We start from the raw sequence: 23,092 nt of genomic DNA, 5'->3' as shown, positions 1-23,092 counted from the left end.
TAGAGCAACACATACATATCTTTCATTTATGTTGAAGGTTATTAACTAACTTTGCAGAAGACACTTTTTATGTAACAGAAAAATGGGAAGTAGAGATGAATGCAATTATTGAGGACAAGATACAGGAAGATTTATGTGCTGGTTGTCATAAAGGCACTGAAAGTCATTCCTAGAAAGAACTGACTTGGAAGTTGAAAAGCAGGTTATTTAGAACCCCAGCAATAGTGTCAATGCTTGATAAGAGCACCTCAACAGCTCTGTGCAGGGGGAGGTGGGGGATCATGTGGGATCATCCTCATATTTTATGGGATTCTCCAGTACTACAGGGATTCTGGAATAAAAGAGGAGGTCAAAAAACTAATGCATATTGATATCCCAATAGGTCTAGTATATTTTATACAGGGGGGAGTTCATGAAAAGGTAAACAACATAGACCAAAGGTATAGCTAACACATTCTTTTGATGGTTGCTAGATAATAATACACGGAGATAAAAAAAAGTATAACTATGACTGAGTACCAAAAAAGACATGGACAGAGGTTTATTTTGTTAAATACCTGTTTGTCTAAAATGGTTTGGGAAAAATGGAAATACTGTTATAAAATCCTGTGGGTGGTCTGCCCTCCATTCACAACACAAATGAAGAGCACCAGATCTTACATGGAGCCGGGCAGAGACCCAACTTTTCAGTCTCAGTCTGGTTGTTTGGTTTTGTTTGAACAGAAACAAACAGCTCAGGTGTGAATACACCTTGAAAACAGAATTAAAGCGACATCCACACTAATGTGTTTTAGTTTTAAAATGCATCACTGTTGCTGCTGTTATGCCTTTCGTCCACAGTACTCCTATCACACTACTCTTATTAGCCTTGACAGGACTCAGCTATCAGTAATGAATGCAGAGATAACAAATTACAAGTGTTGCTGACCTTGGTGTCTTTGCTACCAGCTGTTGGGCTTAATTTTTAATCTTCGCCATCGCTGTTTCTCGCTGTATTTTCTGCAATGAAGCAACTGCAGAGTAGACGGACACATAGCATGGCAAGTGTACATGAATGATCATGTGATATGTGTTTTCAGATGTGTTAGTGTGGATAGAGATTATTTCTGATGTGGACGGAGATCTACTGGTGTGGACAAAGCCTGAGGAAACTGATTAAAGGTGAGACTTATCTTCAGTGTAGGATTAAAAACACAAATGCAAGGAAAGAAGATGATTCCTAAAGACAGTAAAAATGAACAGTTGATGCTGTCAGTCAGTCAGTACTTCATCAGCTCTCAGCAGAGAGGTCACCTGTTTAAACAGTTAGATACTTTAACATTTCCAAACAGTGTGAATTCATCTGCGCTGCTGTTTGTTTTGTAAGAGAAGGCAAACAGAATCAGAGATGCTGTTAACATTCCCTGAACCGAACGGACCCATGACTTTGTTCAAATGACTTTCTGTGGGCGAGTTATGAAAAGGAATATAATAAGTCCTGATTTCATCTTCTGTGTTCCACTAAAGCTCTCTTTTCTGATTGCTTTTCTAAAAGGCTCTAAATCAGATTTGAACGCTTGACTGAGATGATGACATTCTGGGCTGGAGAGCAAGTGTGTGTGTGTGTGTGTGTGTGTGTGTGAATACATGTGAGCTGTTTTACATGTGCATATTTTTTTTAATATATATATTTTCAGCCGTCCAGAAAAGCACTTCTGGGCATTTTTAGCAAGTGTACAAGGATCTTTTTGCACCAGTCTTGTAATAGTTTGGACAGGGGCCTTCTGAAGTGCTGTCATTAAAACAGATTTCTACACACTGTGAGAACGCTCGCACGCTTCACTGACTCTTACTGTAAGAACGAGTCACTCTCTAACGTGGCTGTGATGACGCCTGCATCAAACTCACTCTGTTTAGTTTATGGAGAGATTTTAAACTGTAACCCTGTAACCTTCACCTCTCCTTCACATGCTTATTCTGTCTCACACACAAACATCACACTCTTTCAATCTCTAACTCTCTTTCTCTTTCTCCACCCTCCCCCCCCCTTTAAAACAACATCCTCCCTCTTCCACAGGACGCAAGTTGATTTTCAAGTGTGGATGGGCTTCAAATTGAAACCCTCTGGGCTCAGTCCAACTATCAGCCTCTCTCTACAGTTACATAATGAACCACAATGAGGACATGTGCTGTCTGGAAACCTAATCTAAACAGATAATATAGATAACATATTGAGAGGTGAAGTGGAAGACCAAATCTGTTAGTCATGCTTATCAGACTCTATTTGCACAGGACTAGTGTTACACTGGGACCTCAGTAATTCATAGAATAGCCCTCAAACTCTTGTTAAATAAAACATTTTGCACAGGATAAAGAAACTGGCAGGAAATACCAGATCTCCGTGTTAGAATTACTGTATATAAAGCCAAGATTTTCCAATTGACTTATTGATTTAACAATACAGACACAGAGATGTGAGCATTAAAGACCTTCCTCTGTAGACTCCACTCGATTGAATGAAAGAGGAAATCATTTGCACAGGATCAGTGGAAATGTGTTTTCACCAAGGCAGCACGAGTCCTCTCTGCTCATGTTTACACCTGGTATTCAAAGGTTTTGGTGAGTCCTGTTTCTTCTGACTGAGGCATGAACAGCTGGTCTGAGAGCAGGACTCCACTAAAGATACAACTCTCTGTAGTGATTTTCTACTGTACCTGTCTGTGTTCACTGTTTGCAGAGATGTGAGCTGTTTTGTTTCTGCTCTTAGGTTCTACATTTGTTTTACATTTCTCTCTATATATTTCCTTTTACCCTGCCTTGTTTATTCATGTATTTAAAACAAACACTATAGCCTCATCAATAAATAATTAAGGTCCCAATATGCCCCAGCAAGAAAGAAATCTGTGGTGCTGCCTGTTTGCAGCCAATTAAAATAAGTGATGAGCTCAGGTATCCTTAAACTGGTTTCAGTGTTCTAAGTGTCTTAGTATTCAAAGAACAGTGGAACAGTGGAACTGAACCTAAATCAGTCATGTCTTATTCTCTCAGATTAATGTTCACAAAATAAATTAGGACTGGAACAACAGGTGTGACTGTGCACTTTTTTACAGTACACACTCACTGTTAATGTTAATGATGGTTTGATAATGACACAGTGTGTGTGATTACATGCATGGAAGTGTGTGAGACAGAGCTGCTGCACTTGTCCTCCTCTACAGAGGGGACAGTTACATCATCGCTGAGCGTCGGCCAACTGTCTGAATGCTGGGAAATACACTGGGAAATACCCCCACCACCACCAGCACCACCCCACCCCACCTCACTCCAACACACACACACCCAGCCGCCCACCTCTCCTCTCAAAGGGAAACCTCACTGCTGGAGGTGTACTCTCTGCTGCCTCATCACAAACGCCCTCAGCGACCTGCTGCACCCAGACAAAACAGGGAGAGCAGAGGAAGCTGTCCAGCAGTTAAAAAAAAAAAAGGTCATCTACACATAATAAACATATGAAGAAATCTCTCCAGTATGTGAGCAGCAGTATGGCAGGGGCACACACAAGCCATACACAAAGCACTGACCTACATCCACAGGTAACACTGCACCATTGTGGAGCAGCTCCCAAAGGACTCATTAGCAACATTTATGTTCACTGCGCTGATATTTAACAATTTGTTTACATAATGTTGCTTACGTGACTGTAAACTTTCAGTCTGTCCTCCTCTACCCAGCTGCTCCACACAGGCCTGCTGCCTGCTACAGTTTGTGAAGTCGTGTTTTATCAGAACCTGTGACAGCTTTGGATTGTACTGGTGTATTTTGGAACCGAAGCGTCGGCTGTTTTCTTTAATATTCAAATGCAAAGGGGTGTAATACATTCTGCATGTAAACATACATACATGTGCCTATTCAATACATGTACAGATGAACACAGGTGGAGGCAGAATTCTCTCTGTTCCCATTGAAGCAGCATCTATATCACCTCATCTTAACCCACTCTATCCTTTACTCCACACAGTATATTATATAGACTGTTAATTTACACGTCACTTTATCCTGGTTTAACTTCATCCAATGTAACTAGAAGCTGTTATTTCCTCTTTATTGACTGAAACTGGCAAGCACTAAAGTGATGAACCCAGAGGTAAAATTGTATATGTGTAGACATAATCAAATTTGGTCTCCTTAGCAACTGATGCTGCACTAAAGCATGTGAAGAGTCTGCTAAAGTCAAGACCGAAAATCAGCAAAGAGTGTAACAGAGGCAGAGATTTAAAGAAAACACAGCAGAGGGAGAAGCAAGAAATGAAAGTTTATGTTTGTGAGCAAGGAGCAGAGAGTTTTAGATAAGAAAAACAAAAAGAGAGCTTTAGAGATGATCAGCGGAGAAACGAAGGATGAGGCAGCAAGAGACATTTTCCTCTTTCCTCTGCCTTCAGTAATATTTCCAAACCAGGTTCTTCATTTTGTGCAAGATTAGCCTGATTAAAAATGGAGAGGATTAAGAAAGATACATCCAAAGTGTCTGCTGCAGCTAGCTACAGGGCTCTAAAATGTTTGATTAATGAAACATGAATCACAGGCTGGTCCCACTGCTGCCGCTGGCATAGCTAACACTGGGAGTTTGGCCTGACACCATTACTCAGCAGGAGTCTGGCCCACATCGCAGAACCATCAGGCCTCACGGGGCCTGGTTTTCTGCTGCTGCTCGCTGCGAGCAATGTAAACGGATCAGCTTATCGGCCCACCTGCGCCAGCAAATAAGGGCCTATAATGACACAGCACAGTGGAAAAGTGGGAGGAAACAGGAAAACACTAAGACCTACAACACAGAAATTAAAAACATATTTCATAATGTTACGCCTGTTTGAGAAAAGATCCTGTCGTGTTTTGGATGTGTACACTGGCCGTTTGCCTGATGCAGCCTGAAGCAGGATAAGCAGAATATAGCTGAGAAAACAGCCGCAAAACATTTTGGGTTCACCTTCAAAGAGGTCATTTCACCGAGGCTTTGGCATCTCCGCCCGCACTGCTGCAACACTGTGCGACAAATCCAGATGAGGGCTTTAAGCCACGCGCTAAATCCTGTGTATTCAGTCTTTCCCCTCTGATGGGGCATGCAGGGCGAGGCTGACTGACTCAGAGGACATTTATCCAAGGTGAACGACATCAACACCGGCCGTAATGACTAATATATTGTCCACTGTGGCTAAACGAGCATTGACAGCGTCTGGCATGTCAAAGGCCAGAACATTAGTTAGGTTTCTTTTCTTTTTTTAAAACGAGAGCTGGATCAGTGAAGTCACAGGACTCTAATTTCCCCCACACGTCTCTCAGCACTGCAATTTAAGATACAGCGCAGGGCGAAGGGTGAAGTTCAGCCCAGGCACAGCAGATTGTTTTTGTTGGACCGAGCTCTGTTATACACTCATCAGCTATGGAAATGATGTCTGCTCCTTGCAGGTTTTCTACGGGAGGGAGACATTTTAGGTGCCAAGAGCAACACGACCCAAATGGTTCCACTTGGGGGAGAAAATTGCATTATTTGTGTATACAAGAGGAGAGCGGTGGGTGATTGCAAGCAGGGGCCCTAATCAGAATAGGAGCGACGAGAAATTCATCATATTCTACTGGGACACCGAGCTGGAAAAGCAGAGTCAAAATTCTGGAGGGCTCGTTGTTGAGCAGGGGGGAGGGATGGGGGAGGGATGGGGGAGTTTGTGATGATGGGGCTGCAGAAGCAGAAGGCTGGAACAGGAGCTGACAGACAGTGCACAGCCAACACAGGGTCAGTTGCATAAGAGGTTCTCCCCACACCGACACCCAACAATGGACAATAAGGACCCCTCTCCTCTCTGGGTATGAACCAGTGACTTCTCCTTACAGCTGCATATTAGCAGGTTTTATTTTACTGTCTGTATTTAGCTTTAGCTGTGAAGTGCTAAAAACTCCATCTGTGGCTAACATTGACCCACTGTTAATGTCCAGATACTGATAAATGCAGACAGTATTAAAAATAACATGTGCTCTGATGTGTTGCAGCCTGAGGTGCTTTTAGGCTCATTCTCCACCTCTGCTGATAATGTTCGGCAATGAGAAGCCAGTGACAAAGGACTGTATTGACCCTGTTGATGAATACCTCAATAAAAATAAACTGTGCCAAGAAACATCACTGCTGAGACACAAAGACACTGAGACATCACTAAAAGATCTTTCTACCCTGTAATCTCAATTATTCAAGGCAGTGCAGTCACCACAGGGATCACTGAGAATGTGGTGGTACATAATGAAAAGAAAAAATATTGACTGTTTGTGGCGTTTGCAGCCAGGGGAATGGTATACCTTCCCAGAAATGGAGCGGAAAAGTAGCTGGCATTCTTGTTGCCAAATAAACCACACAACAAGAGGCGTTGTGGCCCTGTTGACACAGGGAAACATATTTCTGTCAGCACTCCATCAATATTTATGTTAGAGAGGCCGAGTCAGAACAGGCAGCAGTTAAACTAATCAACAGCAATGTGCTCCTGCATCTGAGCCCTGTGTTGCCTGTTGCATTACGTCAAATGCACTTACTATAACACACACACACACACACAGAGAGACACACACCCCCATACACGCTGCAGACCATGAAGAAAACAAAGACAGGAAGAGGATGGAGGCTTGCGGCAACGTCTCCTATCAAAAAAAAAAATGTGCAAAAGCCAGTGTTGCCGGTGTACTTTATCACCACAATTATGATTCAGCATCTGTTCCTCTTAGCGTGTGATCAGCCAGCGCTCTGCCGGCGCTGAGGGAGCGGCTGGACGGCCAACCTCTAGAGACGAGCCGCAGATTGCTCTGAGGTGTTGGCACGCTGCCGAGCCAATTCAGCCCTGTCCTTTCAGATCCTTATCAAGGGCACCAATAACACAAGGTAAATCACAGCTCCTATGGGTGAGTGAGAGGCAGACAGGGGGAGGGGGGGGGGTGTGTGTGTGTGTGTGTGTGAGCCCAGTGAACATGTCTGACCTGAATGAATGAACATGTATATGTGTGTATTCTTTATTGTTTGCAGCTGCATGTGTGTGTGTTTCTCTGTGTAACAGGATGAGGCTGTTTATGGAGCAGCTTATTTGCTTGACTTTATCTGCTCGGGTGGACTTACAAACATCCTTTGGAGTGTGTGTATACAGTATGTGTCAGTGCAACAGGCCAGTCAACAGCTAATCAGCTCCCAGCTCACACTCCCCCCCTCCTCCCTCCTCCCTCCTCTCTCCTCTGTGTGTACCTGGTCAGCAGGCAGCAGTCGTGAAGCAGGGTTTCCTCCACGTAGACGCCCCGGTCTTCGTGCGTAGCCACGACGTGGCCGTTGTGACGCCACCGCAGCTCCACTGACGGGTCCACGTAGGAGGCGGTGCACTGCAGGGGGAGCCGGTCTCCACGAAAAACCAGCTGTCTCTGAGAGGGGATGAGCTGGAAGAGGGGCATCTCCAGAAGTCCATCTGGAAGATGAGGAGAGGTTCAAACAGGAAGGTCAGCTTGTAAACCTTCCCTCCCCCTTCCTGAGGGGGAAGGTAGAGGTAGAGTGTGAGGTTTTATAGGATGGCTGCTCTGTATGCTTTCACCTATTTTGCCAGTGGTGTTAACATCTACAAACACAGCATCACATGCATGAAGGGTGATCAAATCTGACTCATATCACGCCTGCACACGCTGCCACAAACACACACATTCTTACCCAGTGCACCTACACACACAAACACATCCGTGCCCCCAAAAACACAAACACGCAGCACACACTCATTCTGTCAAGGTCACACTCCTCCCCCGTCAGTCCCACATGTTGTTGCTGCTGCTGAGCGAGATGAACAGCAGCTGATAAAGGAGAGCAGCCTTGAGCGCTCCCCTGGACTCTCCTTGACTCCTCACATGTTCACAATGGAAACCTGCTGCAACGCCAGTGATAGGATTACTTACCTAGCAGTGGGCCGAGTCCTGAAGCCTTTTTGCCAGAGAATACGCCGACGGTAAGGATAAGATTAGAAGGCAGGGGAGAGTGTTTAGTCCAGTGCCAGAATATAGGAGGGGGTTTGAGTTTTAGTGAAAATCCTTCAGTCCTGATCAATCCCATCATACTGAGAATGAGATATATATGACAGCTCGATGTCTATAGTCATGATTAACCCATGGAGATGTATCAGTGTTGCCATGGACTGACCATGTGGTTTTTTCCCAGGATTAGCCCAGCACCCTGCCAGCCCACCGTCCCACCTCCTGAGTGCCTTCGTTCATACAAGGCCAGACATTTCCTTGGACTTGCTCCAAAGAGCAGCGTAAGCAAGCACTTTGCCTTCGCTTGTATTCCAATCAATTGTGGATGTTGCTCGCTGTCTGACAGGCAATTCGATACATGGGTCATAAAGTCTTTTATTGCTTCAGGCATTGGTTTGAAAAAAAAAAAAATAGTGAAAGATCCATGTTGGCTGATGTGGCTGAATGTCTACAGCCCACAACTTCACATTTCCATTGAGGAGAGAATAGCTCCCATGACTGTTTATGGTAATACAGCACCCAGAAAGCAATCACAGCTATTAACACATGCAGGGCTTTGACCTCAATTTTCTACACAAGTAATTCATAATCATAGGTGCATAATCAAAGGAGAGTAACATTAAAAATCTGTCAGTAATATTAGATCTTCTGCGATGACATCTCAGTGTAATTACTGGAGCTGACCCTGTTAGAGTGTTAAGACTCTATGATAGACCTCAGCAGCAGTGGCTGAGGCTTTGTTATCTCCTGTGGGCGACGCACAGCAGAAACAGCGTGGGGGCCACTGACTGTTGACTTGGCTGATGCTGATACTGTTGAAACAACGCTTTGAGCCAAGGATCAGAGTGTGGCTGCTTGCCTTCGCCTGTTGGACACTGCCAGAGCAAAATGCACTTATTGGCTGTGTGTGTGTGTGTGTGTGTGTGTGTGTGTGTGTGGGAGAAGGAGAGGAGGCAGGGAGAGAGGCATGATGGTGTGTATGCCTCTGTGTTCGTGTGAAAGACAGAGTATGAGAGTTCATTAGCGATGTGGCTCAGTCTGTAGAGCAAACAGTGATGCACCCTGACTGCAGAACAAGGCTTTGTTAGGATACAGCTAACCAGCTACCAGCACACGCAGTATTTTTAAATGGAGCCTATTGGCCACTATTATCAAGTCAGATTCAGACGACATTCACACACATAAAAGATTTACAGGAAAACTAGAGTCACAGTCCTTCCAGTTGCTGTTAATTAGTGTGTGAATTCTTGAGTCCAAGTGAACATTTGTAGAAAAAAATGTGAAGAAATTTCCTTGAGATGTTACTGACGTTCAGATGGCCAAACACAGGGAGGCTTTTATTGTGAAGGAGCTGTTAGCATTACCTGGGAGCGTTTATCAAAAATGAATCGACCAAACAAGACAATGTTATTTCCAGCATTTTTCCATCAGGAGATCGTTTGTGCCTGAAATCATCTAATTAATAAATCTATTTAAATGATCAATTATTAATTGAATTTTAAAATGATCATTTAACTGCAAATTCAACTCAATTTATAAGGGCATTTTAAATTTATCAATCCATTAACCACCAGTACTGGTGACAGTCTAGAATTATTTACACGCCAGGCTCCATATTTCTCTGCAGCTGTACTAAGTATTTACTGTAACTGTCTGATTTTGAAGTCTTTCAACAATAAAGAGCGTTCTTCTGTAAAAATATATGGCACGTCTGAACACGCTGCTGTAAAGTTTATCACCACCTCTCCTTCTTTATTCACACACAAAGGTTTCACTTTTCAATTTTGACTTTGATCCAAACCAAAACAGTTTTGAGAATGAAACAAGTCGACATCCTCACTCTCACACCTGATTCTCCTGCGTGTGTTTCCAGAGTCACTTCATTATCTCTCTCTCAAAGCAGCTGATTTAAAAGAGGTGTGTGAGTGAACATCAAAGCCTAATATGACAGACTCTGCTGAGTTATATTTGATGATATTTTTATATCATTAAATTATTAGAGGCACACCCCAGGCTAAAAGACATGGGCCTGCATGTGAAACTTAATTTAATGACATGATGCCCATAAAGGGCAATTGCACTGCTGTGTCATCATGCAATAAATACTGCTATAGAAAGCAGAGGTTTTACTGCAGCGTATAACATGCTCCACTCTGTGTTGGTGCTGAGGCTCTCATCACAGCAGTGTTCAAGACCCAGAGAGCTGCAGCTAGATGAGTAAAACAGACGCCCGCCCTGACCTCAACACAGGAAGCACCTGATCCTGGCAGGAAGCTGGATGCATCCCTCCATTCCCCCTCATTTGCAGGCAGAACCCGACCTGTGTCAGTGGAGGGACGGGGACTCGTTGCTGGAATGTATGGTGCAGACATCTGCTACCCATCACGGTGGAGCTGCTGCTGCAACAGATGCATCTTCTATGACACATCTTCATATAAACAATGGGGGAAAATCTCAGTGGAGAAATATTAATATTTCCAACAGTACGTGAGAGTGGAAAAGGCATTTGTTCATCCCATCCCATCATTTTTCTTGATAACAAGGAGCTAGCATCAGATTGTGAGCGCTTTCTCATCCACACAGCCTTAACAAGGTCCTGGCCTGTGTACGACATACCCTTACAAAGTGAAACCATATGAAAATAACAACCATCGAATAACATTTAAAAATATGGTTGTTAGAGCGCCACACTGTATCCAATTGAAAATAGCTTGTTGCCAAGTGGATGAATAAGATGGAGTTGTGCTGTGGAAGGATCCAAGCATGGCAAGAGAACGTTATCGCTGTAATCCCATAATGGATGCTTTAAGGCCTGAAAGGAGCGCTTCCTCGTCCTGCCGCTGGATTCCACTCATGGCTTTTTGTCCGTGGACTGCGCAGAATTACCCTGTAATTGCTTTGGATTGTTCCATGTAAATGAAAAACACATACAATTAGGACAACATAGAATAACTGCAGAATGTCTGTGGTGCAGACGTCTCTGGACGGCGCTGTCTGACAAACTGCTGAGGGGGTGGGAACATGCTGCAGACTGGGACACATTTCTCCTCATTAGTTTTCTGCAAGCCGTTTAACACCATGCATACAGTGCATCTTCATATAATGTCCCTTCACTTCACACTCACACACTCGTGCACAAACACACAGACACACTCCTGCACTAACCAATCATTTTCTCATTCCAGAGCTGTATCCCCTGCGTGAAGCAGATGTAAGGAGAAGAGGAGGATGATTCTATCACATATGAGATACAATTCCCCTGTGGACCACAGCACAGAGCATGGAGACAGAGAAACGGAGGGGAGACAGGGAGGAGGGAGGGAGGCAGGGGGAGATTGCCTGTCTGTAACCAGGCCTTCAGAAAAAAGAAAGTAAAGACTCTTGGATTTCTCTTTACTGCAGCTCACAGGTTCTAGCCTGTAAAGAGGCCATTTTGCTCTGTGTAAAATCATCACTTAATGCACCTCTAAAGTGTGATTTTCGCTCCTGGCTGGCTCAACAGTTCCTTTCCTCCACCTCCTTTCATTTGTTTCCTTTACATTTTGATGGTTTATTATTCAAAAACAAAGCTGGAGAAGTTTATTTGTGTCATTAGTCTTCAGACTCATATTTAGTATTTAGTTTTACCAGTATTCTAAAAATCAATATATATGGTTAATTCACAACAGCAGTTATCTGGAGGCTCTGCACATACAGAGCAGGTCTGAACTGTACTGTATATTTACATTTATAAAGAGAGAGCCAACAGTTCCACCATGAGCAGCACTGGGCGACAGCGGAGAGGAAACGCTTCCTTTAAGAGGCAGAAACCTCGAGCAGAACCAGACTCAGGGGACACTGAAGTTTCTGTCTTACAATGCAATCTTCTTTCTTTTCTCTCTGTATTTTCTCTCAGTCTTTCGTTTGTTTTTCTGCTGCTCTGCTGTAGGTCAGGCCAACACACACCACAGTGTGAAGGAGCCCTCCACTCTCTAAAACTGTAATTATCAGGGAGGTTTTGCTGAGCACACCTGATTTTTCCACCAGCCGCCTGCTGCATATTCAGACATTTTCATACCTGGCAACTGCCCAGGTAACTACAGTCCTCTACCACTGACCACTGAGCAGCTTCCAGAGCAACACCTTCTCCAGCTCAGGAGCTTTACTGAAAGCAGTAGAGAGCAGGAGAGCGAAGATCGTTTATTTTCCCTGCACAGACTTCCACTTCTGATCTGGGGATTTGAACTAGCAACCTCTGTAGCATTAAGTCCCTTCCTCTGGTTTTAAGGCAACTGCAGCCGCTAACACAGGTGGTACAAACTGGGGCAAAGATCACACAGAGACTGCATTATGAGACTCTGTTTGCCTGGGGTTTTCTGGCTGGCAATTTAGCACTAAATCATGGCTTTATATTAGGCTTGTCAAACAGTTCACAGCAGGTGGAGAGATAACAGTGGAGAGGGAAACCTATTATCAGTATAGATCTACTTAATCATGTTCTCTTTGTGCTAACCACTTGAAAATGTGATGTTAGTGAAATGAAACTGTTTGTTGCTAATGAGAAGTCTCAGGAGGCGACGTTCTTAAAGTGTACAGAGATCTCTTATCTTATAGATTCTTCGTGTCAGAGTTTAGAAAAACCTTCCACCCACTTCACTTTAAGGACAAATAATGTAAAGATTCACTGGTTGGAGGTTTGATGATTCAATAATAATCATCGAGGGAGTCACATCATGTACGCAGGCTGATTGATAAGTTTGTGGCCTGAGGTAGAAGGAGATGAAAATTGAAAGTCAGCTCTGTCGGAGAAAATGGACAACATCGGCCTTCGTGCAGTCGTCCTCTGAATGTAGATCTGAACTCGGCCCTGTTCACCTGATGTGGCCCCTCAGACTACAGCCCCTCCCCCAAGATGAAGAGGGAGCTCAGCAGTCGCCATTTTGACAGTGATGACGACGTAATCGCTGTTGTGGACCATTTTCTCAGACAGAGCTGACTTTTCATTTTCAATAACCTGAAACAGAAAAACATCAGAATCATCCAGAGAGTTGAACTTCAGGTAACGAGAGCTGTTCCTACCTTAAGACTGTAATTCATTACATATTTTATATTTCCTGCAAAACCGACGATTGCAGCCTGCTCATCCTCCAGTCAAGAAAAGCCTCTCTTATGAATGATAAAAGAAACACAAAATCATTCTGATGTGTTTTATTCTTCCACTGTTGTTGCTTGATAAAATCATGTCCCCTCAAGGAAAAGTAAACTTTTCAGACACGTCCTGACAAAGTCTGTGAGACAGTCAATTTCAGAACTTGGAGACCTGCTGGCTTCCATTCTGGCCTTATACGCAAGGACTAATTTACACCTGGGATGCCAGGTGGAATCAATTAATTAACTAATTAACAAAAGCGCTAATTATGTAGAGCATTATTTGGGGACTGTAGGTAGGATATCATTTTTGATGCAGCAAATTCAGTCTGATGCAGGAAAAAGTGAAGTTTGTAATTAAGTAAAAATGTTCCGAGTTGAATCTTCATTTAATTTTCATTTGAGAATAAAATTTGTAATTTTTGAAAGATTTGTCATTTATCTTTTGTACTGCCAAAGAAAATGCTGTTGCCCCTTTTCATCACATTAACCCCCTGGTCTTTCCTTTATATTTACATCAACTATAAGAGCCAATTAATAAATATGTCCCATGTTGTGTTCTTACCACATCTGAGCTGCTGTTCACGTAGGTTGCGAAACTCCAGGCCGTGGAGGTGGGTGGGGAACACACACACCGTGTCGTTTGCAATCCTCACCGAGTTGCTTCGAGCCCAGAGGAGCAGCCACTTCAGCTGACAGTCGCAGAATAAAGTCTCAGTGTGGAAGTGCCTGATGGGAACACGTACAGCGTACTGTTACTGGATTTGAGCACTGACTTCAGTCATTCAGTGGGTGTTTGTCGACGTGTCATAACAGGAAAACACAGGTGTAATTGTTAAAAATGAACGATGGTTTCGTTCCATTCGTGTGTGCCAGCTCCTGGGTGCAGGTACTGTGCATGGCGCCTCACTGGCAGGGCTTACTGGCTCACCTACGTGGAGCAGAGCCACTGTTAATGTCATTAGTTACACCTGTGCTACGCCTGCCACAGTGAGAGAAAATATCTACGGTGAAAACAGCCTGGAACTCTTGACTCTTACCCTCTTTACACTGAACAATAACAGCTGAGGTTCCATTTTATTTTTCAAGCGCCACCTGGATAAAGGAAAGTGTGTTGTGTGCATGTGTGTTTGCCTTACAGCACTCTGAGAGCCACGAGGTGCGTGAAAAGTCCCACAGTCAGAGTGGAGAAGATGTTCCCAGATAAATTCCTGTTGGTGGGAAAGAGACAGCGTTCATTCAGAAACAGACCACTCTTCACAAACAAAAACCAAAAACCAAACTGCTGTATTTTGTTATACATCACTAAGGCATTATCAAACACCATATTCTCTTTACAGTGCAAATTAAATATAAAGCAGCGCGATTCATGTTTTCGACGCAGGGATTACTCACAGTTTTGAGAGGTTGCCCAGATCGAGAAACATTTCAGGGGAGAGACAGCCAATCCTGTTGTTGGATAGGTCCCTATAAGGACAAAAAAGGGTAAGGAGAGAAGAACATCCAGCAGCTCATGGAATAAACATCAGTTTTACTGATATTGAAGTCAGAACAAGAGACAGGAAAACAGGAATCATCTGCTAATATGTGTCTGTGTTTTCATGCATGATCGCCTTCTTAAAACACAGGCAACTTAAAACAGCTGTGTTAGTAAACCAGTTCATTCATCTATTCAACATCCTGGAATATCTGTCCTGACCTTTTGTAACCTTTTACCCCTCACATAACCATTGCTGGCACACACCCCCACAGTACACACACATGTGCTTCCGTATGCGAGTGGCTGAGCGCTGTCGCGTCCGTGGCTCCGTGCCCTCGCACTCTGTAATTAAAGAGCTGCTTTGCTGGAGCAGCTGTGGGAAAATAAGCAGAGCACTCGAGTAATCACCAGTTGGGGAGCACTTAAATTAGCACTCTGCTGCTCCCCGAGCCTGGTGCACACGCGCCCCGAATCAGTTTGGCTAACTCGCCGCTTGCATCCCTGCCAGCCCAGATCCCACTAACTATCAGGCTGCAATCATGTCACTCACTCTGAAGCCTATATGTAGAAAGCCAGGATGAGAGTAATCGCTGAGAAAATTACTCAAGTAGAAGAGTTCACCAAAAACAAAGGGGAAAGATGGTACCCGGCTCCTTTCTGCAGCTTTGTGCATGTTTGCATTGCAAATAACTTTTTACAGAACTGATATTATAACTCAGCAGCTTGTGGTGCTGGGACAACCTGCAAAGGTAAAGCTCACATCACAGGATGGAGACAGACAAAAGCATCAGGCTAACCTCTGTTAGCCTTCCTAGCTTCTCTGCTTGTTCATGATACAACTGAAAATGACTGAAACTGCAAAGATAAAAATGCCTGCAGGTTGTAGCAGTTTACCAGCGGTTAATGTCAGCAGTCTGTAGGTATGTTTGGCTGTGTAACTAACTGATGTCTGTGTCAGTTTGCAGACTTAAGCTATAAGTAAACAGCTGATGGAGCTAATTTTCCAGCTGGGTGTCTGTAAACTGGTATAATGAGATGACATTATTAAAGCCTCCTCATTGTGGGAGCCTCAGCAGACGTTTAAGTCACATTATGTTATTTTTACATGCATTGTCCTCTAATGATATACAAACTTTCCTACATCAATCAAGTCTAAAAACGTTTTTGTGTTATTTCAAGTTTTTTAGTGAATTTCCAGCATTTCCTCCCTGGATTTTTTTTTATGCTTGAACTGAAAATGCACATAAACAGCACCTCCAATCTCAGCAGAAGGTGAGTGGTTCTAATCCCCAAATTCCGAATGGAGAAAATGATCTGAACATCTCAACCAATCAGCCTCAGACAGCTTCAGCCGGATCAGGAAAGTTCAGAAAAAGCCGGACATTGTAGTTTCAGCACATTTGCCTCAGTTAAACATTTCAGTTCTCTCCCCACTCTGCAGTTAAGACACTCCTTCTCACTGTCTCTAAAGCCAGACGACTTGTCCCTGTGTCCCCTGGAGAAGGCTATTACAAGACTTCATCATACTTACAGTCTCCTCAGAGCCAGCAGACCACGGAAGGCCCCGGGCTCCACTGTGCTTATCAAATTATTCTTCAGGTCCCTGGAGAGGAGAGACAGAGATAGAGAGAGTCAGACACGACAGTTAAGTCGGTGATCACCATTTTATCTATCTATCTATGCATGATGATGTTAAGTGGTGGTTAGGCATTGTTTCTAGATGCTGAGCTCATGCTTGGTAACTACACACACCTGCATCTTCCAAGGAGACGTGATTCATTCATAACGTGCATGAGGATGTTTATATTCCAGACAATGATTGTTTGCTATCAGCTGGGAATAAATGCAAGGACTCACTTATTCAGGCTGCATGACTGAGGAAAAGTTAAGTCTTGAGCATAGTACACCCAAATTATTTCTGCTATCCTTAGATACATTTTGAATTGAAAGCTTTGTTCATGTATTACTCCAACAGTGAAATGCTGTGGACATTCATTAGTGAGTAATGTTGCACCTGTTGGCTGGACAGCACAAACTATTTCCTGCAAGCTTAAGACCCAGACCACATCCAGTCAAGAGGCAAAAACACACATGTTGAGGTTTCAGCCAGGCGCTCCCTGTCCGCCCCCACCGCCTACCCCAAAACCTCTGACGCTACTAAAAATGGATCTCAGAAAAATCTCCTCTCTGGTTTTCTCTGCAGGCCAAAGAAAACTTCCTGAAATTGTGTCCCTGGTTTCCTCTAACTCTGTACTGTGTGTCCAGTGTGATGAGAATGAGAAGAAAGGTACTGCCTTTTTCCAAAATGTGAGCAACAATGTGGCTCAACTCAGCCCCAAACTTTTTTTTTTTCTAAATTAACAGTCACAGAGGCCAAATGAGGGCCAGCCAAAAGAAACAAAACAAGACCAACAGGACTATCAGAGCCACAGCCATTGTCCCACAGTGAAAATAAAAGTAATGCTAGAACTCTCTTTACTTGACATGTGGGACAGTTTGGTAACAAATGCTCCTTTTACCTTATCAAAGCAGAAGCTAAACATCTCACTGCACTACATTTATTACAGTAAGAGATTTACAGTACAGGAGCTCTACAGAGATGTTCATTCCATATGGACGTCTCCATCACTACCACTGCAGTGCAGAGCCTCAGCTGTGATTGTTTTACAGTGACTGATGTTAATTTGCTCGATGTAAAGCATTAGTTACACATACAGAAGATGAGCCATCATTAGCAGCAGAAAAATGACTCCCATCTACGGTTAATGATCTGTGTCTTGTGTTAAATTGTTTGGTCCATTGTTAAAACACACTTTATCTGCATCATTAGGACTCCCAACACATAACTCGACCAGGTTGTGGCCAGACTTACAAAAAATCTGAGTAAAAGCATAACTGACCCTCCCCCTGTATTTCTTTTTCTTTCTTTCTCTCTTTTTAATCTGCTGTTTGAATGACTCTGTGTGCTCGGTCTGAACTCCACACCTGAACATACAGCTGAACAAACAACTCTGTTTATTTCTGTAGACATCCTCCAGGATTCGTCACTCACACAGCAAGGTGTAGCAGCACACCTTGAGCGTCTGACAGACTAACCTCCCGGTCCAGTCAGGTCAGCTAGCGGCTAGCTCTCATCTCCGCTCTCATCCATAGTTGTCTTTGATCGTGTACAATATGCTACAAAAGAGTGGGCAGAGGGTGGAGGTCAAAAAGGTCATCTGTTGTGCCTGCAGCGCCTCCTTTAATCCCAAACTGTCTCGCAGCTCACTGCTCCACAGTCTCTGAATTTGCTGAATGTTCAAAACTTTCCACCTTATCGACTGACTGCCTTACTGAGGGGGGGGGGCAGAGCTCACTGCTCAGGGAGTCTACATACAGGGAGTGAGCTACAGGAAATACTGAATCCAGTTCTGTAATGAAGAGACAACCATGTGGGACACTTTCAGAAGAAGTCTGACAGACCTGATCACTCGACCAAAACCAAACAGATCATTGAAAACTGAATCTTTCAAATTCCAGTTTTAATGTTTGAATGGGGTTGGTTTGAACTATCACTTCCAATTGTTATCATATATTTCTATCATAATATTCACTCTGAGAATAATGGTGAACATGATTTTTGTCATTATATTTGAGTCCTGTTATGCACAGAATATTACCTCAGGTGCGTCCTTGTTTGTTTTACTGGCTTCCTGTATGAGGTGATTTTTAAGGCCACATAAAACAAACGATGGCATCGTGGGCAACACAACAACCTTTTATAGTCATCAGACCTGAGCCAACAAGTATCTGCAAATAAATGTTATAAATTATGATTGTGTGTTATAAACTGCTGAGGCTCCAGACGGGTGGGGTCTGCTGCACAATACAAGAGAATGAGTGCCAAAAAGTTTCAACAATCAGAGGAAACTATTTGAAAGTGAATTTAGCATCCTTTTCTGTGATTAACTGTCTGGCATGATCTAGCAGAGTCCTCTGTCAGTAAGCTCCACACATCTGGAGCTGCAAACAGGAGAAAACAAACTCTAAGAATTATTAGTAAAGCACGGTGTATATCATGTTGTGAAGTTTGTACTGGAATGTAGTTCTGAAGTGCATCAGAGTCCTGTTTGATTCAGTGGAATATTTTCTGTTGTTTGGTGTAAAAATGTCTCCTTCTCCATCACTTTGAACTTTTCTTATTTTTCCATGATGCAACACACTTTGCATTTAGGAAGAAGCAGCACTGACGGTCATGAGGTCAAATATATGTATAATATATTCAAATATTCAATGTCATATGACCTGAATGCTTCATAGAGTCAAAGCTCTACATATGAACTGTCTGCAACTGTTAAAAGTCCTTGTTTTCTATTGTGGATGATGTTGGTGCAAACTGCATCCTAACAAACACAAAACACAAAACACACCCGAGCTCGATCCATGTGCAACACAACCATGATCAGCTGTTAACAGACCCACCAGTTAGGAAACACTGACATTAACAGGGTCCTCTACAAAATCAAACACATGCTCACAAGTAAAACCACAACGTGCTCAGAAATCTGGCACTGAAATAAATAAAGACCATGACCAGCTGTAAATTCTGCATGATCTTCATTTGCCACTACTTCAGTTCCATTAGTGCATCAACACGTTAAAGCCCCACAGTTAGTTTGAGTTTCTCATTTGAACATAAATACAGGACTCCTCTCGTGACATGCTGCTGTTAATGAGACTCTACACTTCCTGTCTACACAATAAAAGCCCTAGAGGGAAGACAGGAGATTATGCCACCTGAGGGTTTTAATATAGAACAGCAGCAGCGTACAGCAACGACGTGCTAACAGAGAAGTGGAGCAAATCAGAAAAGAAGGACAACAGTATATTAAATATACTTATAGAAGAGGGGAAATAAAATCCAAACTCTGGCTCTGACAACAGCCTGACTCAAATAAAGACCCCGTTCTCTCTTAAGTTGAGGTAAACAAAGACCCTGGACACATTCTGAGAATTTATGGTGTACACACACACACACACACACACCACACACACACAAACAAATGATAAGTACCTTTGGGGAGACTTGCCCCACATATCCACTGTAGATACAGCTGGAGCAGCTCAAATGAGATGAATGTTTAAACAATAACCATTTTCTACTCCCACAGCCCTGCATGTTTGAAGAGCAGGAGCAACCCTCAGTATAAACCCCACCATTTGTGGTTAATGTTTGAAAAGCTACTGAAGTGCTTCCCAATTAATTTAAACTGCACTGTATATCTTAGCCTGCTCAATTTCTCCCCGAGCCATGTGACCCCGAGGATATCAGCCTGTTCACTATGTGACACTAATGGGCAGATTCCTGCCTGAATCTAGATGATTACCACATCACACAGCCACACAGACATGGAGGTGCACACACACACACACGCTCACTGTGAGTAGAAATGTGCAGACACACACTGACCAGACCACACACATGCTACAGGCGCAGCCTCTAGACAGAGCACTGTTTTTTCTCTGATAGCAAACAGTATTTAATCATGCACAGTCTCATTAAATGGATCTCAGTGCAGATGTAATTATCAAAATACCATCAGATTCTCAAAAGGTCAAATTCTACATGAAGTACATAAGCAAATAAAAACTGAAGCTTCCCGCCGCCACTTGGGCACTCATCCAAATGGAAAGTGATGCTGCATGATGTATTCCATTGTATGCACACTTAATGAAATGAGACGAGGACATACATTCATTAGTATAACTTGTATCATATTTCTCAGAGGCGTGTTGGTGTCCAAAGCAGCACGACTGTACACAAAGGCACCTTGTCTCCAGTTAACAAGAAGAATCCCACATGTGTCAGTGGGCTAATAATCAGGTCAGACACACACACATAAATCATATTACAGACTGGACTCAGATCCTGTTCAGTTCTGATAATTGATTGTTTCAGTTACTGAACCGAGAGAGAAATCCAAATATTCCTGGTTCCAGCTTCTTATTGTCTTTTGATATCATTGTAAAATTGTGCTGAGTTTGTGGGTGAGCAGTTCTTTAGCCACGTTAAGTACTGGGACCATGAAGTGTTGCACAGGACGTTCATGGTCACCAGAGGATGAAGCCTACCAACGTTGGTGATTGATGATTTATGTATTTATTTATCTATTTTGGTTCTTTATCTTGACACTATCAGATAAATTGATAAATCCTGCAGACTTTCATGATTCCTCCACTTTGTTATTCTGTGACTTTGAGTGGTGGAAGAAGGATGACGTCCTCCTTTTGTTTTTTGTGTTTCTCTCAGCACCACAACTGAAAAACATGCAGCAAATTCCTGACTTCACTTCTCTCATCCTCCCTGTGAAAACTCTGACTGGCTCTGTCATTAACTTGACTAAGCGTAACGTACGTTGGCACTAACCCTGATGCTAATGTGGAATGTGTTTATTAAAACCATTTATTCATGTGTTAAATATTCATGGGTCAGTTTGCAGACGCTTTGGGGGGAGGCCTGGCCACACACTCTGAATTGCAGCAAACACTTCACTCAGACAGATAACCACCTACTGGATTGTAAATAAATATGTGTTGACAGGCATTGTGGCAGGCTTGCAGCTCCTGCTGCCAGAGCATCAAACAGCAATGGACCTTCCTCTATGTGTGTTTGCATTATGGAAATATTACGTACAGGACCGGAGGGCATAAATTAATTATTCAACCTTCTTGGCAACTCACACCGCACATTTAAATCTATTAGAAACAGTCAGCGCTCATCAATGTAAAGCCAGTGATATTCTGCATAAATACTGAAGTTATTATTATTTTTATTTTGACAGTGTATTTAAAATGGCACCGGTTTTTAAAGAAAAGATGTGCGACTGTAGAAACGACTTAAACGTCTCTACAGTGTGAACCCAGTCGGAGCGATGATTAAACATTTCTCAAACACTGCTGGAGTGTAATTTATTCCTGGTGGGTGGATGAGCAGTGCTTATGGGATATTTGCTGTGATTTTCTTAGATTTCACTTCCCCCTCAGAAGAACAGAGCAGTTTTAAAGTAAAGACACCTTCATTTCAGCCTACACTTCAAAATTAAAACAGTCACATGAAACCAAAAGAAGCAATTTTACAGCAGATGGAGAAAAGGTTCTCAGAAACCCTGAACTGTGGAGAAGAGTTTCTTTGTTAACAGCTCTACAACTGTATCCTATTTTGGAACTACAGTTCTCATCAGTGTGAGATATTTCTATCAGAACAAAGCAAAAGGTCAAGGAGAGTGTGAAGCAAATTCTTCCAAGAGCTGCTTTTGATACAAGCCCTCTTGCTCTCTTGCTATTTTTTAAACAGCATAACACAACAACAAAGAGAAACGACTCCCTGTGCTCCCGAGCTGCAAGTAAAGATTATAAATGTTTCTATTAAATCATGATTTACTTTACAGCATCCATCTGCTACTTTTTTAATTGTGGGAGACAATCTGAGATTAACAGCCCAGAGAACTGAAGCTGAGGCGAGACAGAAGAATCTGTCTCTCCAAACTTGGTCACACCCATGGTGCTCACATGTTTCGCCTCAACTGTGACCCAGCAACGGTCTCCTGTAAAATAACAATAAAACCATTCATATTTCAAGGCTTCGCTTTGATCCATCATCTTACTTCATGTCCCCTCTTAGGTAAACAGAAAAAAAACAGCCATGCTTTTACATGATAAAAGGAAAATCTGGAAAATGTAGACTACCGCTGCAACAGCATCACAACTACTGCAGCATGAACACACGGACACAGAATATCATCTTAAAGGAAAGATGACTTCATTAGTGAACAGAGCCTGAAAAGGCAGTTCGTTAGAAATATGTACTGGAGGTGTAATGAGATGAAGTAATCACACCATCTCAGTGTTCTTAATAGAAAATTGTCAACATAAGTAAAGGATGTAAAATGAAAAGGTTTGAGCATTACAGCTAAAATAATCATCTTAACATTTAATTTCTATGTTTTCTAATCAGGTAGCTCAGTTAAGAACACATTATTTTCCACACTCACATTATGGCATGAGGATATTGACAGAAGAGACATACTAATATGTATTTAAAATCTCACACTGAGTGGTCTCCTGCTTTAATCAACCATTATTGACTCCAGTGGGTCAATAACAGTGTGATTATTTTCTGCTGTTCCTGCCACTAACCTCTGACCTTTGACCCGCTGCGGATAACGCCAGGGTCAATTTGTCTTACGATCATGTGATCCCACCTGCTCTTTGCTTTCCAAGTCTGGACTTCACCCTGTCATCCATTCTTATGCACAACCAGCCTGGAGGAAGCGTCCTTCAGCCGCCCACCACGCCCTCATCAATCACCTCCCAAGGAGACGCGCTCAGCAGGAAGACGGAATAAACGTCGCCTCGTTGGTGGGAAACAACAGGAGCTGCAGAACTTTAAAGGACGCCTCCTCACACCTTTGTCATCTGCTTTTCAGAATGAGC

At 43.0% G+C, this 23,092-nt stretch overlaps 1 protein-coding gene across 1 annotated transcript in view; it reads right to left on the bottom strand.

Moving 5' to 3' along the window:
- LOC108890399 (adhesion G protein-coupled receptor A3) overlaps window positions 1-23,092 on the bottom strand; it is a 131,796-nt gene that overhangs the window by 91,306 nt on the left and 17,398 nt on the right. Inside the window, 5 exon segments of the mRNA XM_051076685.1 lie at window positions 7,250-7,463; window positions 13,706-13,869; window positions 14,280-14,351; window positions 14,536-14,607; window positions 16,152-16,223. Coding sequence (XP_050932642.1) covers window positions 7,250-7,463; window positions 13,706-13,869; window positions 14,280-14,351; window positions 14,536-14,607; window positions 16,152-16,223 — 594 coding nt within the window.

Source organism: Lates calcarifer, linkage group LG16_LG22 (genome assembly GCF_001640805.2).
Source record: "Lates calcarifer isolate ASB-BC8 linkage group LG16_LG22, TLL_Latcal_v3, whole genome shotgun sequence".
In the NCBI taxonomy this organism is placed as follows: Eukaryota; Metazoa; Chordata; class Actinopteri; family Centropomidae; genus Lates; species Lates calcarifer.
The sequence above is the reverse complement of the archived record's forward strand: the minus strand, read 5'-3'. Positions and strand labels throughout refer to the sequence as shown.